This window comes from Muntiacus reevesi, chromosome 22 (assembly GCF_963930625.1).
Source record: "Muntiacus reevesi chromosome 22, mMunRee1.1, whole genome shotgun sequence".
Classification (NCBI taxonomy): domain Eukaryota; kingdom Metazoa; phylum Chordata; class Mammalia; order Artiodactyla; family Cervidae; genus Muntiacus; species Muntiacus reevesi.
The window spans coordinates 13307881-13323855 of NC_089270.1; the positions used below are offsets into that span (position 1 = coordinate 13307881).

The 15975-nt window shown below is 48.8% G+C and overlaps 1 protein-coding gene and 1 non-coding gene across 4 annotated transcripts in view; one reads left to right on the top strand and one right to left on the bottom strand.

The window, feature by feature from the left end:
* Nucleotides 1-15975, top strand: part of EVC (EvC ciliary complex subunit 1) — a 91477-nt gene that overhangs the window by 68705 nt on the left and 6797 nt on the right. For 2 of the 3 annotated variants that reach the window (XM_065914437.1, XM_065914438.1), the window contains exons 13-17: nucleotides 501-610; nucleotides 4397-4607; nucleotides 6540-6746; nucleotides 9604-9748; nucleotides 12507-12618. In XM_065914437.1, the coding sequence (XP_065770509.1) occupies nucleotides 501-610; nucleotides 4397-4607; nucleotides 6540-6746; nucleotides 9604-9748; nucleotides 12507-12618 (785 nt within the window). Of the gene's footprint in view, nucleotides 1-500; nucleotides 611-4396; nucleotides 4608-6539; nucleotides 6747-9603; nucleotides 9749-12506; nucleotides 12619-15975 lie in introns of those variants that run through there. The other variant, XM_065914439.1, reaches the window with a different exon arrangement.
* Nucleotides 13466-13537, bottom strand: TRNAH-GUG (transfer RNA histidin (anticodon GUG)). The gene has a single exon. It is a non-coding gene; the product is annotated as a tRNA-His (tRNA).

The following is a 15975-nucleotide window of genomic DNA, read 5'->3' on the forward strand; positions in this document are numbered from 1 at the left end:
CATATGTGAAGAAAAGGAACCAAGAATAGCTAAGACAGTTTTGTATAAAAGAATATGGGAAGACATCCTCTAGCAGCTATGAACTCTTGTTATAAATTGCAGAACTTAAAGTGTGATGTCTTGGTATAGACAGACCCGCAGAATTAAATAAAGAGCCTGGAATGAGATTCATGTGCATATGGAAACTATGTCAGACAAGGTGGCATGACAGGCCAATCATAAGAAGATAAGTTATATAAGAAATGGTGCCAGGAAATGACAACCCACTTCAGTATTCTTGCCTGGAAAACTTCATGGACAGAGGAACCTGGTGGGCTACAGGCCATGGGGTTACACAGAGTCAGACACGCCTGAAGTGACTTAGCACATAAGAGAAAAAATAATTAAATCAAAAGAGAAAGAGGTTTTTAAAAATAAGAAACAGAAAGTATGATTTGACAAAGCAGTGGAGGATGAAATGAACTTGAGGTTGACCCCTGTCCCTCTGTCGTGGGTTTTAGGTGTGGATGGAGGAGTATGCACTGTCCACTCTGCTACAGACACACCTGAGAGATGACCATGAGAACATCATCCACCGAGTCTTGGGCCAGCTTGGCAGCCTCAGTGAAGAGTGAGTACAGTTTTGTGTAGGGTGGGGGCTTTCTGTCCGGTGTCATACTCCATGCTAGCCTCCATGTCCTCATCTGTAAGTTAACTCCCTCCCTCCTGGGCCTCCCTTACAGTGTGGTTTTGAGAACAACCAAATTGTAAACATAAATATGAAATACAGTGATAGCAGAGTGCCATGTATGAAAGGTTGAAGTCAGACCTGGTGTGGGCACATGAATTGTTCTTACCCTCAATTTTCTCATCCATAAAATGGGTCTAACAATACCTACTTCATAGAGTTGTCTTTCATGGAAACTTTTAAAACACCTTTCGTGAGGTATAGTTTACATACATTATTTTTAAGAGTACAATTCAATGATTTTTAGTAAATTTTAAGAGTTCTGCACCCATCACCATGCAATTGTGAAACGCTTCCATCACTCCAAAAAAGACCACTTTTGCCCATTTTCAGTCATTCCCCATTTATTAATAAATTTTATATTTTAAAATATTCTTTCTATAATTATTCATGTGGTATCACTTTTTCAGCTTCCTGAAAAATATTTCTTTTTCCTTATTTTACATAAGAAAAATTATTTGGGTATAGCTAGTTTTCTAGTTGCCCAGTCCTTTCCAGGAAATTATTTTGTGTATATATCAAGAAACATGTGAATAGCTATATTGTTGGATAATACAAAGGAGGTATCAGGAGATGGAAACAGTAGGGAGAATCTGGTGAGCAAGCTAAGGACAGTAATGAGCAATTGGAAGATTTATCTAGTCTCAAAGACTATATCTTTTAATAGTACTAATGTTTAGTCCATTTATATTTAATGTAAAACCTTATGGTAATATATTTGGATTTTTAATCTATCTCCTTTCTGTTTATGTTTTTCCAACCTGCTCTATGTTCCTTTTCCTCTCCTCTCTTACCTTCTTTTGGTTTAGGTGTTTTATTATTTTCTATTTTCTCTCTCTAATTTAGTTATTAGTTATATATTATATATAATATATATATTGTATATAGATTATATATAGTATATATATTATATACTAATAAGTTAGCTTATTAGTTATATATTCTTTTACTGTGATTTTAATGGTTCAGAGATTTTGAATTGCATCCTTTGTGTGCCAAAATATAACATACGTTAATATGTTCTTTCTTTCAAAATAGTAGAATGCTTTATTTCCATTTGTTTCTCTCCCTCACAGAGGAAAAATGCTTTTCTTATTGGGCATTTTACATAAAGAATCTACCTGCAATGCAGGAGACCTGGGTTTGATCCGCGCATTAGGAAGATCTCCTGGAGAAGGGAAAGATTACCCACACCAGTATTCCAGCCTAGAGAATTCTGCAGTCCATGGGTTTGCAAAGAGTCGGAACATGACTGAGAGACTTTCACTTTCACTTTGCTTATGCATTTGCAACTCCACAAGATACTGTTTTTGGTTTATGCAGTCAGTATTCATTTAGATTTACACTTTATATTGCTCTTGATTCTTTCCTGCATCTTTAAGTGTCCACCTAGGAGTATTTCTTTTTGCATGAAGGTTCTGTTTATTTTAGATTTGCCACTGACAAATTTTCTTAGAATTTTGTTTGTCTGAAAATGTCTATCTCCATTTTTGAGGAATGTTTTCATTGGGTGTAAAATCCAAGTTTAGCTGTCTTTTAAATACTTGTAAAGATCATCTTTTGTTTCTGATTTCAGTTGTTTCTGATTGCTTCTAAGATTTTCTTTTGTTCTTTGGTTTTCATCAGTTCATTATAACATGTGTAAACATGGATGTGGGTTTTTGTGCATTTCCTGTTTGTTTGTTTTTACTAAGTCTGTAGTGATTCTTGAATCTTTAATCTGCTATCATTAATCAGTTTTTGAAAATTCTGAATCTTTATCTCTTTAAATATTCCTTCTGCTTATTCTCTTCCTACTCTTCCTGGGAACGCAATCTTATGTTTATTAGATTTTTTACCTTAGGTTATTCGTCTCTTACATGGTATTCTATATTTTTGCTTCTTGTAGTTCAGCCTAGATAACTTGGTTTGACTCTCCTCCACTTCACACTCTTTTCAGTTGTGTCTTATCTGCTGCTCAGTCCATCTACTGAATTCTTAATGCTGGTTACTGCATTTTTAGTTCTAGAATTTCCACTTTATTTTTGTCATAGTTTCCAGTTATCTGCTCAGATTCATCTTATCATTTAATTTCCTGAACATATTCATTATAGCTCACTATTTTAATATCCAATATCTTGTGGGTATGTTTCTATTGTCTGTCTGGTTTTTTTTTTTTTCTTTATTTTTGGTCAGTTCTTATCTGTTTGCAAGTCTGGTTATTTTTATTGAATGCTAGACAGCGTTATTAAAAAATTGTAGTAATAACTTAGGACTTTGAATGATGGGATCTTCCTCCAGACAGGATTTCTCTTACTTCCAGCAGGGATTTCAGACAGTGGCAGATCAACCACTCCATTGGTGAATTTAGCTGATTCAAAATTAGGTCTTTACAAGGAATGATTCCTTATTCTTAGGAGTGTTTGCTGGTTCTCTCCTCCTTGTAAACTGACTGACAGTTCTCTGTTCAACTTTTCAAGCTGTAAGAAGATACCTTATGTTATAAAACCAAATGTCGAGCCTCTCTAAACCAGAGTTTCCTACTTGACTCATTGAGATAGGAACTCAAAAATAGTTCATGACTTCAGTTCTGAATGTGTTAATTTTGAGAATCATGTAAAAAACTTGAGTGGATATGTACTGAAGGCAACTGTATATATGCATCTGAAGCTTGAGGCAAAATGTGATAAAGTTAAAAAGGTTAATCAAAGGACAGATGACTGACTATAACTCAAGTGTGTACCCACATCTAAGAGGATGGGCAGCAGAAGATGGGACAATTTTAACCTATTGCCTCTGGAAAGGTTCCCTGTGGAGCATGACTATTTGGGCTGTTTCTTAGTGGGTCAGTATATTAGTCAGGATTCTCCAAACAGAACCAATAGAAGATACAGTATAGGTGATATAGGTAAAGATATAGGTGGGCTTCCCAGGTGGCGCTAGTGGTAGAGAACCTCCCTGCCAATACAGGAGACATAGGAGATGCAAGTTCAATCCCTGGGTCGGGAAGATCCCCTGGAGAGGGTGTGGCAACCCACTCTAGTATTCTTGCCTGGAGAATCCTGTGGACACAGGAGCCTGGTGGGCCACAGTCCTTAGAATTGCAAAGGGTCAGACAACTGAAGCAACTTAGCATGCATGCATAGGTACAGGTATAGAGAAGTTGAGAAGTCACAAGATCCGCAGCAGGCAAGCTGGAGACTCAGGAGAACCAATATGTAATTTCAGTGCCAAGTCCAAAGGCCTGAGAACTCGAGGGGCTAATGGTGTAACATCCAGTTTGAAGGTCAGCAGTTCCAAGACCCAGGAAAAGCCAATGTTCCAGTTTAAGTACAAAGAGAAGGAAGTACAAAGAGAAGGAAGTACAAAGGAAAACCATGTCCCACTCAAGGCAGTCAGGCAGGAGGAGTTCCCCCTTACTTGTGGTTAAGTGGGCTTTTTCTTCTCTTCAGATCTTCAACTGATTGGACAAGGCCCACCCACTTTAGGGAGGACCATCTGCTTTATGCATTTATTCAAATGTTAACCTCATCTAGAAATACCCTCACAGCCCCTCTCAGAATGCTATTTGATCAGCTGTCCATTCAGCCCATGGCCCAGTCAAACTCACACGTAAAATTAACCACCACACTCAGTGAAGCCAGGAACATTCACCCCCTGCCCCTAACCTCCTCCCCACTGTCTCCAAAGGTCCACTCAGTACATCCTGCAGGCGCACGAACTGCTCCTGCGCTCAGCTCTCCGGAGGCTGGCTCTCCGCGGCAGCGCCATCACCACCCTGACCCAGATGAGGCTGTCGGGGAAGAAGGGCCTTCTCCAGGAGCTGCGGGAGCAACACGCCCTGGAGCAGGGCTCCTCCCAGGGTCTGGACGAGCACCAGTGGCAACTGCTCAGAGCTTTGGTAAGACCATGCCTCAGCCCACTGCCCATCCCAGAACAGGAGTGCTGCTTCCTTGGCTTCCAGGTTCCAGTCTGGTTTAGTCAAAACCCCAATCCTGGGGGCTTCTCTGGTGGTGGCTAAGATTCCTTGCTCCCAGTACAATGGGGGCCTAGGTTCGATCCCTGGTCAGGGAACTAGATCCCACATGCTGCAACTAAGAGTTTGCATGCTGCAACTCAGGAAAAAAAATCAAAGATCTTGCATGCCTCAGTGCATGCAAGCCACAGTCCATAGAGTTGCAAAGGGTCAGACAACTGAAGCAACTTAGCATGCATGCATAGGTACAGGTATAGAGAAGTTGAGAAGTCACAAGATCCACAGCAGGCAAGCTGGAGACTCAGGAGAACCAATATGTAATTTCAGTGCCAAGTCCAAAGGCCTGAGAACTCGGGGGGCTAATGGTGTGACATCCAGTTTGAAGGTCAACAGTCCCAAGACCCGGGAAAAGCCAATGTTCCAGTTTAAATACAAAGAGATCCTGCAAACCGCAATGAAAATTGAGGCTCCTGTGTGCCACAGTTGGGACCCGGTGCAGCCAAATAATTAAATGAGCGCTTAGTTGCTTAGTCGTGTCTGACTCTTCATGATCCCTTGAACTGTAGCCCGCCAGGCTCCTCTGTCCATGGCATGGGATTTTTTTCAGGCAAGGATACTGCAGTGGGTTGCCATTTTCCTCCTCCAGGGGACCTTCCCAACCCAGGGATTGAACCCAAGTCTCCTGTGTCTTCTGCATTGCAGGCAGGTTCTTTACCCACTGAGCCATCAGGGAAGCCCCAAATAAATAAATAAATTTTAAAAAAGAAGTCCTGCTCCCATATTGTGTGGGTGGGGACAACGGCACAATAGTTACCCCCTGTTGGGGGCTCCCAGGATGCCCAAAGCTTGCAGTGTACATGAGAATGACAATTATACTAAAGTTGCACAAGAAGTCAGAATACAAATAGGTACAGTCATCATCGGGGGTTAAGAGAAGAGGGCTGTGTGATCTGTTTTAAGGTCTGAACAAATCTAAAGAAAGACTGTGAATTGCCGGGCTGGGATTTAAACCCAAACAGGCTGATTCCAGGTCTCCTATAGCCACTGAGTTGTATGAACAGCTGATGTTTTTTGACCTATGAGTGAGGGACAAGCTCACCGTCTCTTTTTCTTGGCCCTGGAGGACTTGGTGGGAAGCAGGCAGGACTTCCTACCCTACCTCCGACCACAACCTCCTTCTCCAACTCCTATTCCTTCAAGAGAAGGACTCCCCATGGGCCCTGCCTTGGCTTCCATGATGTCCCAGACTACTCTCAGACTCAGTGTGACTGAAGAGCCTCTCTGCTGTGTGACTTTTAGAAAGTTACTCAGCGTCTCTGCACCCCTCTGGCCTCATTCCTCCTCGTGTGCAGGTCTCAAAATGGGGTGAACGAGTAAGTTCTTGTACATGTAAAAAGCCACGGATGGCACTGGGTACACCATTGGTGCTCAATAAATGCCCGAAGGGATCGGCAGGATCCCCAGGCTCATCCGCTGTGTACACGTTTTTTCCAGCCCAGAGGTGCCCACTTCCTACCCCTTCTCCAGCTTTCCTGGGACCCCCGGCAGGGCTGACCCCACCTCTAGTTTGGTCCTGACCAGAGCATCACTTGACTTCTCTGGAGCTCAAATGGTAAAGAATCTGCCTGCGATGCGGGAGACCAGGGTTTGATCCCTGGGTGAGGAAGATCCTCTGGAGCAGGGAATGGCAATCCACTCCAGTATTCTTGCTTAGAGAATTCCATGCCCAGAGAAGCCTGGAGGGCTACAGTTCGTGGGGTCGCAAAGAGTCGGACATGACTGAGCGGCTAAGACACACACAGACCGTCCGTGCAGGTGACAGGGGGCTCCAGTCTTCTCCCTGCCCGACTTTTCCAGGAGGCGCGCGTGCTGGAGGAGGCCGGCAGGCTGGAGGAGGAGGCGCAGCAGACGCGCCTGCAGCTCCAGCAGCAGCTGCTGGCCGAGGCCCAGGAGGTCGGACAGCTCCTGCAGCAGCACATGGAGCGCGCCATCGGGCAGGCGCTGCTGGGCCACGCGCGGAACTCGGCCTCCAGGAGCCGGGCCAAGGACACGGACGACTTCAAGGTGCGGGGCCGCCCCAGCCCCCGGGGAACCTGGGGGGACTAGAGGCGGGGGTCGGGGGCGAACGAGAGGAGGGATCCGAGCAGAGCAGCAGCTGCGCGCCCAGGAGCCTCGGGCCCTGCAGAGCTCTTTGCCTCTGAGCCACCTTTTCCCCCCGTAAGAGGGAATGCCTGCCCCATGGAGCGGTGAGGATTTCCACCCACCGCCCGGCCCTGTCTCCCGGCCTTCTGAGCACCAGCTCGGTCCTTGCAGCGGCCCCGAGAGGAATGTCATTTCAGCCAGAGCCTCCCAGTGGGCAGATACTAGAGTCGGAGCCTAAGTCCCTCTCCCGGGGGCAGGCCCTCCCTGCCCTTGGCCACCTCTATGGGAACCTGAGTGCTGGTGGAGTTGTCCCCGACGGCTGACCATTGCTGCTGACGTCAGTCTGACCTGAGTAAGCCGTGGTTCTCTGCTTGCACTGACAGTGGTGACAAACCACAGGAGTGAAAACCGCCTTCGTAAGAAGTGACGTGGGCATCGTCCTTCTAAGTCAGCAGAGGGGGGAGAGGGGCTTTGGCTTCCTCATCTCACTGGGCTCTTACTGCAGCCCTTGCCTGGAAAGGGTAATTTTTCTTCCCATTGTTCAGGTGGGAAGACTGAGGAGTTTAACTGGGCGGAAGACAGGCTTAAAGCCTCCCAGCCTCAGTGAGCGGCTGGGACTGGAGGCTGCTCCTGCTTGGCTTCCCCTTGCCTGCCTCCTCCCCCAAGCTGTAAGAATGCAACCCGTGTATTGCAGGTCTCAGCAGAGAGCGTCTGTGGCTGGTACCCACAGGAGGTGTTTTAGATCTGGGCTGGCAGCAGACCCCCCTGGGATGTGCCAGGACCCTCTAGGGCACTTCCATGAGTCCCTTCATTTACATAAAGTCACTCACCTGCACAGCAGAGAGGCTGGCCCCTCGATTCTGAAGCACCCTATCTTGTTCCAGATCTCCAGTGTCTGCCACACTTCATCATCCAGACCTCAGGGCTAGTGATGCTGGGAGAGTCTCTTCCCTCTGCTAGAACCTTACAACTCTGACCTAATCAATGGTCATTACGTGAAAACAGAATGAAACACAAGTGTGGCATCCTCGATTCTGAAACACCCCATCTTGTTCCAGATCTCTGGTGTCTGCCACACTTCATCATCCAGACCTCAGGGCTAGTGATGCTGGGGGAGTCTCTTCCCTCTGTTAAAACCTTATAACTCTGACCTATTGAATGGTCATTACGTGAAAAGAGAATGAAACACAAGTGTGGCATATCTTGTCCTTGGCTTCTCCAAGGGATTCTGAATCAGGATTAGATGATGGACCCCCACCAGACACACACCCACCGGAAAGAACATGGGCCCAGTGTCTGGAAGGATGTTCTTCACTGGACCTCTGTCCACAGGGCCCCTTGGCCTCGGGGCCTGCGGCAGGTGCTGGGACACAGTAGCCAGGCGGCAGCATTCCTGCCTTCAGGGAACTTACCATCTACTGGGAGAAGACACGCTAACCTTGAGAAGTTGCATTGGATGGGAGCTGAGATGCAGGCAGTGTCGCGGGGGATCGAGAGAGGGCTGAAACATTGGAGATTTTAGAGCAAGTGTGTTCGCTGACTTGAGTGGTACACCAGCTGGAAAAACTGGGGAGGAGGAGAGGAGGGCAGCCAGGACTGAGGCCCTGGAGAAGGGAGGTGGGCTGCCGTGCAGAGGGGTGGACACCGCCCCCTGTGGCAGGAGGCTGGAGGGACAGAAGGTGTGATGTGCAGGTGGGTTTGCTGATTTGAGAGGGGGAAAAAAGGGACTTCCTGTCTTCTGCGTTACATGTGCTAAATGAAATCCGAAGAAGGCCATTAGTGGGGGCTCCTGACCGGAAGTTCAAGGCCAGAGCTCAGAGTCCTTGGGGGCAGAGTCAAAGGTGAACGTTGGATGGAGAGGAAGAGAGAAGCAGTCGCAGTAAGGGAGGAGCAGGACCTAAGGGTGAGGAGATGGACTTTCATCTCCTCTGCATCCTGAGCTGCAGCCCTCCTTACCTCCACGGCTTCCTTCCACGCCGGCACATCAGGGTGTATTTTTCAGCTGTCTGAACATAACGAATCACTCGACAATAATGAATGGGCATTTTCTTTCTTTGCCCAAAGCTTGGAGCCATTCAATAAATGTTTGCTGAAATGGGGACTCGAACCTGACTTTTGCCCATCATCTTATGAGCTAAAAGGTGATGACTTTACAAGTGCCCAACCAACATGTCCCCAGTGATGGGGCATCCCAGCATTTCTTCTCTGTTCTGCTTTGGGTCCGAAGGTATGTCATTAAGGACTGTCTATTACTGCAAGTGACAGAAATCTGTGCTTAAATAAATAGAAGTTACTGATCTCACATAACAAGAAATGTGGAGGTAGGTGGTTCCAGGCTGGCACAGAGGATCAGTGATATGAACAAGGACAAGCCTCTTTCTTTCTGATCCATCATTCTTGGTATTGGTTTTTGTTGCCTCATGGTCTCAAAATGACTACTGCTGCTCCAGACATCACTCTGTGTCCTGGCCAGAAGAGGGAAACAGCAAAGTCTATCACCCTCACCAAGGCTTTGCTTAATGTTGGGAAAAAGGCGGCCCTCAATAGACTCTCCCTAACATTGCATCTCATTGGTCAGAACTGGGTCATACACCCAGCATCAGACCATCCCTGACCAAGGAAAATAAGTTATCAATGCTGGTTTAAACCAGCCAGGCACTCTCCACCTGCTCTGGACCAGCCAACTTTGGGAGTAAGTGGTCTATGGGAGTCAGGACGATGTTGGCCATAGCTGGCTCTGTGTGTCCTCTCCATTAAGACTTTCCCTTCCTGCCCACAGAGAACGCTGATGGAGGCGGCCGTGGAGAGCGTCTACGTGACCAGCCCTGGCGTCAGCCGGCTCGTGCAAGCGTATTACCAGCAGATTGGGAGGGTCATGCAGGACCACGAGGAGAGAAGGCTGCAGCATCTGAAGACCCTACAGGGTATGGTGCCCTCCACGAGGAAGCCCTGCCAGCAGCAAGCCAGACGTGCTCTTAGTTGGGGATGGGGTGGGATGTCAGCGTTTTCAAATGGTTATTTAAGGGGATTTAATTTTTTTTGATGTTTTATGTATTTATTTATCCTTGCCTTGTCCCCAAAACAACCCTGAAGCAACCTTGGCTTCCCTGGTGGCTCAGATGGTAAACAATCTGCCAGCAATGCTGGAGACATGGGTTCGATCCCTGGTTGGGAAGATCCCCTTGGAGAAGGGAGTGGCTACCCACTCCAATATTCTTGCCTGGAGAATCCCATGGACAGAGGAGCCTGGTGGGCTGCGGTCCATGGGGTCACAAAGAGTCAGACATGACTGAACAACTAACACTTTCAAAGACAATGACTTGTCCCCCAAAGGCTTTTGAAAAAGCACTTAAAGAAACATATCTGTACAGTACAATAGGATTTTTTTTTTTAAGTAGATGAATAAGGCCAAGGAGAGGACAGTGAGATGAAGTTAAGGTTCAGTCGTCATCTGGGACATATATGAGCACATTCCTACTTAAGAGGTAACATGCTTTTGCCTCTGGGCTTCCTGGTGGCCAAAGAGATAGAAGTTCCCTCAATTTAAGCTGTCACAGTGACAATGAGTAAGAACAGGCCAGTGGCCCATATGTGGGCACATTTACGCATGAGAGCCAGACAGTTTTTCCCTATGGGCTCTCATAAGAGGCCACCTGGGGGAATGGAGCAGACCAGACCCCCAGGGCCAGCAAGAACATCATGCAGTAACAGATAAAAACAAGTTCCTTAAAGTCTCTTCTACTAACAGTCCTCCCCACACCCGGGGCTTCGGAGCAGGGTGGAATCCCATATTCTCTGATGGATTTTTCCTGGATTGTCCACAATCCCTAGGTGGAGGACAGGCAGCTGGTCCTGGGGGCAGGTCTTCCGTGAATCTTATTTTTCTCAATGAGTTCAGCTGCCACTTTTTTCCTGCCCTTGCTCTGGGGAATTAGAGCTCTACATTGAAATAAAATCTGGGACCTGCCCAGAAATCTGCCAGCTGGCTACAGATCCTTCCTGATGGTTTTCTCAAGTAAGGGTAGGTCTCCTTTAGCAGGAGGCAGATGTGATTGATTGTCCCTGTGGAACATTCAGGAACCAGGGTGTTCACGTCCCTGCTCTAGGCCTCAGTTTCCCCACTTGTGGGGCTAGGCTCGGGCTCACCCTGTATCTTCTCAGCTCTAATTTCCTGCATCCTCTCAGCTTTAATTTCCTGCTCCCCTGATACCCCAAGTTAATGAGAGGATTGCTCAACAAATGCCTTGAAATGATGTAAGTTGATCACATGAACTCCTTTTTTAATTCAGTCAACTCTTAAGAGTCCTAGAATGCTGTGCCCCTGGGGATCATCCAGGATGGACTTTTCTGTAAATTCTAGAAAGCTCAGGTCCAGGGAGGTCAGTGGCCTGTTGACATCTCATAGCTCGGTCAGTATGGCAACTAGGTGAGTGTAACTAGATAAATGTAGTGGCTAGCTAAGAATAAGCCTGTTCTGAGATGACTAGCCCAGGTGACGCTAGTGGTAAAGAACCTGCCTGCCAGCGCAGGAGACAAAAGAGACTTGGGTTCGATCCCTGGGTCGGGAAGATCCCCTGAAGAAGGGCATGGCAACCCACTTTCCTGGTGAATCCCATAGACAGAGGAGCCTGGCGGCCACGGTCGATGGGATCACAAGGAGTCAGACACAACTGAAGTGACTTAGGATGCAGCATGCACAAGATGACTAGGAAATAGGAAATATATATATGTTGAAATATGAAAAAAAAATATATATATAGTTATGGCTATGGTCCAATAAATAGGCAGTTAATTCAGATGGTAGTTAGAATCCAGTAGAAAATAATTTTGATAGTCATCATCTGTTTCAAAATATACCATTGTTTTAAATAATAAAAAAAAAAAAAAGAAGAAGAAACATGTTCTGATATATAGACCAGTACACATTGGACTCAGAAACCAAACCTCTCAGCTCCTTGGAAAGCACCCAGCTCAGCACCCACGTCTGTAGGACTCACTGCATGCCTACAGTTCTTCGTGTAGGATGGTTTTCTTTCCTGGTGGGGACTTTTAACCATTTGTGGTGGTCTTTTAGTGTTGACCCTTGGCTTCCCTTTCTCCTGATACTATAAGAAAGCAGGGCTGAGCAGATGCAGGCAGAGCTGGACTACTGCCCTCATTGGTGTGTGGGGTATGATGGATATTGTGACTTCCTCGTGCACACGAAGCCCTTCCCAGGGTGAACCATGGGGCTGTTAAACAGCACACCCGAGAGCAGATATGTCCTGCTCATCTCTGCACCCCAGCACCTGGCCCCTTCCCAGCACAGCGTCAGTCCTTCAAACACCCACCTTGATCATTGTGCATTATATGGGCTTCCCTGGTAGCTCAGCCAGTGAAGAATCCACCTGCAATGCAAGAGACCCTGGTTTAATTTCTCGATCGGGAAGATCCCCTGGAGAAGGGAGGGGCTACCCACTCCAGTATTCTTGGGTTTCCCTGGAGGCTCAGACAGGAAAGACTCTGCCTGCAATGCAGGAGACCTGGGTTTGATCCCTGGGTTGGGAAGATCCCCTGGAGAAGAAAACAGCTATCCCACTCCTGTATTCTTGCCTGGAGAATTCCAAGGACAGAGGAGCCTGGTGGGCTACAGTCCGTGGGGTGGTAAAGAGTCGGACATGACTGCATGACTTTCACTTTCAGGTCAAAGAGTGGAAGAGTACAAGTTGCGGAAGAAGCAAGAACTCGCCGATGCTTCGTCCGGAGCCGAGGTGGCGGGTGGAGCCCAGGAAGCCTCCAGAGCTGCTCACCAGAGGTGAGGCTCCCCACCGGCAGGGGGTCCCCACGCAGAGATCCCAGCCCCTGTGCGACATGTGTGCCTGTAATACACTCTCAGCAGCTGACCTCCCGTGCATTCGCCTGTGGGCCTGGGTCTCCTCTGCCTCCCCCACCCACGTGGGAGCCCACGAGCCCCCATCCGGTTCCCCCTCTAACTCGCAGCCCCTAGAAGGGACTTTGACACAAGGGCGCGAGTCAAGGTGTGCTGAGGGCTTCGTTCCCAGGTCGAAGTGGTCTTCACGGCCCTGATGTGGGATCTGCTCTCTGATCCGTGCTTAGGGTTCCCCCAGAAGCAGACCCTGAGCTGAGTCCCTGAGGGCAGGTGGGCCCAGGAAGCATGGTGAAGGCGCAGGGAAGGAGGAGGAGGACTGTTTCCTGCTGTTGCCATAGCAACGCCCCCCGTCATCCCCCTCTGCAGTCACACCCCGTGTTATCTCAGGGAGCCGAATGTCAGAAGTTGGGCTGATGCTGCTGGTTTCTCTGGGCCTCCCAGGCCAAAATCAGGGTCTTCCTGGCTGGGTTCTCATCAGAGGCTCTGGAAGCTTCCAGGCTTCTTCAGGTGTCGGCAGAACCCAGTTCCTTGTAGAACTGAGGTTCTGTTTCCTTGTGGCTGTTGGCTGGGCTCGCCCTGACCTCCCAGCGGCCTATCTCTGGTCCTGGCATGTGGCCCCTGCATCCAGAACATGAAGTCTTGCCCACACTTGTCATCTCTTCTGCCGCATCTCTGCGACCCCATGGACTGTACAGCCCACCAGGCTCCTCTGTCCATGGGATTCTCCAGGCAAGAATACTGGAGTGGGTTGCCATTTCCTTCTCCAGGGTATCTTCCCGACTCAGGGATTGAACCTGGGTCTCCTGCATCACAGGCAGACTCTTTACCACTGAGCCACCAGGGAAGTCCCTCAGTGATGAGACCCACCTAGATAATCCAGGTTCATGTTCGAATCTTAAACCAGTAACCTTAATCACCCTGGCAGAGTCCCGATTACCATGCAACATAACATCTTCACACGTTCCAGGGATTAGGGTGTAGACACCTCTGGGGGGCGCTGTGTGGCCTACCACTAGGAGAGAAAAGCCAATAAGGCCTGTGACAGTGAGGGGTTTCCATGCCAACTGAGGCCCAACCCCAGTCTGGACCTTCTTATGGACTCAAGGAGATGGGCATGGAGGGAAGAGCATTGAGGGTCATGTAAGAGCCTCTAAATCACTGAAACTAAATCACACACCTGCACCCCCACTGGGCTTTGCTTCTTTATTTTTCATAAACCCAACAAGGTTGGACCACGGGGTGGCTGAGGCCCCAGCTCTTGGGTCACTGGGGTCAAAGTGGAAACCTTGGACCACAAGATGTGTAGAACTCAACTTCCAATGATGCCAGCAAGGGGTGAGGAAAATAGGGACTTGTCTACCAAGTCTACCAAGCCCCTTCCACGTTGTCTACCAAGTCTACCAAGCCCCTTCTGCCCTGAAGGCATTAATTCTCCAGCCTTCTCAGGCATCCCTGAGCTGGCCAAGCCCCACGCCCCATGGTCAGAGGAAGCCCTGAGACCTGGTCAGAGGTGCTCATAATGAGCCACTGGCGCACATGGAAACTGTCCATTGAAGGGCAGCCAGCCACCACGTGGGCTGAAGGGATGTGGACTTAGCACCAGCATGTCCCCATAAGCACATACTTAGGTCCTGAGCTAGGCACAGGGGAGAGCTCACAGCCTGGAGGGAGAGACGGACAAATGAAAAAGACAACAAATCAGCACAAGTGCTGTGATGAGGGAAGGGGCGTTGCGAGACTGCAGCAGGGACGGGGGTCCCTTGCCTAAGGAGAGGCATCTCGCCAGCTGGAAGTAGCAGCAGGACCACCACCCTCCAGGATGGAGGAAAGTGAGCTACATCCTGGGCCACCAGGTAAATCCCAGCCCTTCTCTGATGCTCCTTTAGGAAGCAGGATCCACAATGTCCCCCAGATCAGACTGAGTCCAGCTTCCCCTCCGTAAATCCTCTGGCCATCAGCAGTGGTCAGCAAATGCCTTGGTGTTGGGTTGAGGTTAGGACTCGCTCTGACTGTTGCACAGCCTTCAAACTACAGTCCAGCAGTTCTCAGATTTGGCGGCATCTGTCTCTCGTGGCTTTCTGCTGAGCATGCAGGTCGCACCCCTGGACACCCAGACTCAGGGACTTGGAGCAGAGCCCAAGCATCTGAATTGCTAACACTCTCCAGCCCTTTGTGACCCCAGGGCTCCACTTTGACCCCAGTGACCCAGAGAGGAGGGGCTTTAGCCACCACTTGGTCCAACCCTGCTGGGTGTATGGAAAATAAGCAGCAGGGGTGCGGGTGTATGACCTAGTCTCACTGATCTTAGAGGCTCATACATGACTGTCAATGCCCTTCCCTCCATGCCCATCTCCTTGAATTCATAAGTGCAGTTTCTAGTGAAAGTCAGCCAGAGCTCCTAGGGACAACAGATACCGATTTTAAAAACGACATGAGAATAAGCACGCACATGAAGCACTTCTCAGTCAGATGGCAGATTTCACAGTGCATCTCTTGTGAGGGGTGGGATTGTAAGCGAGCCCACCTAGGGATACCAGGTGATGCTTTAGTGGCCTCTTCTACCGTTCACGCCCCAGGTTCCCCATGTGTAAAACAGAGTTGCCATAGCCCCTGTTGTTACGGATGTATAGCTGTCAGATAAGCCATGCAAAGCCCGCAAAACTCTCACACCGAGGGTGGCACGTGGCCAGGGCACCGATGTCCATCACTGCTGTCAGCACTGTCTTGGCAGAGATGTTGGCACTGCACGTGGTACAATGTGAAATTCAAACAGTTCTGGAACCAGAACTCCTTCAAATGGATATTGTTGAAATATCCATTCCCGTAGCCACATTTGCATCCACATAAGGCATCCACGAGCTGATGCACTCAACTAGGTGGCCCTGTCCTCGGCCGGCTCTCTTGTCTTAGGTCCTCATCACTCCCCTCCTGGTTTGGAGCTGCACACTCTGCCCAGACCCCCACTCAGCCTTCCTGCTTCCTGTGCTGCAGCCGGGGCATCGCAGGAAACACCAGACAGCCGTGTCTCAGATTCTCCCAGACCCTTGAGACTGCAGGGTCTCCCCAGCCCTTGAGACTGAAGCCCCGCCCTAACCAGGGCACACAGTTCCTTCCCGGGCAATCCTGTCACTTCCCAGCGTTCCCAAGAGCCAGGTCCATGGAGGAGATGATAGTCGGCTGGATGACAGTCGAGAGTGACCAGGACTAGGACAAGGTGGGTGTGGGACTGAGGCTGCTCAGAGAAAGAAGCCACCTGGCCTCTGTAGCGGGCTGATCAGGGGT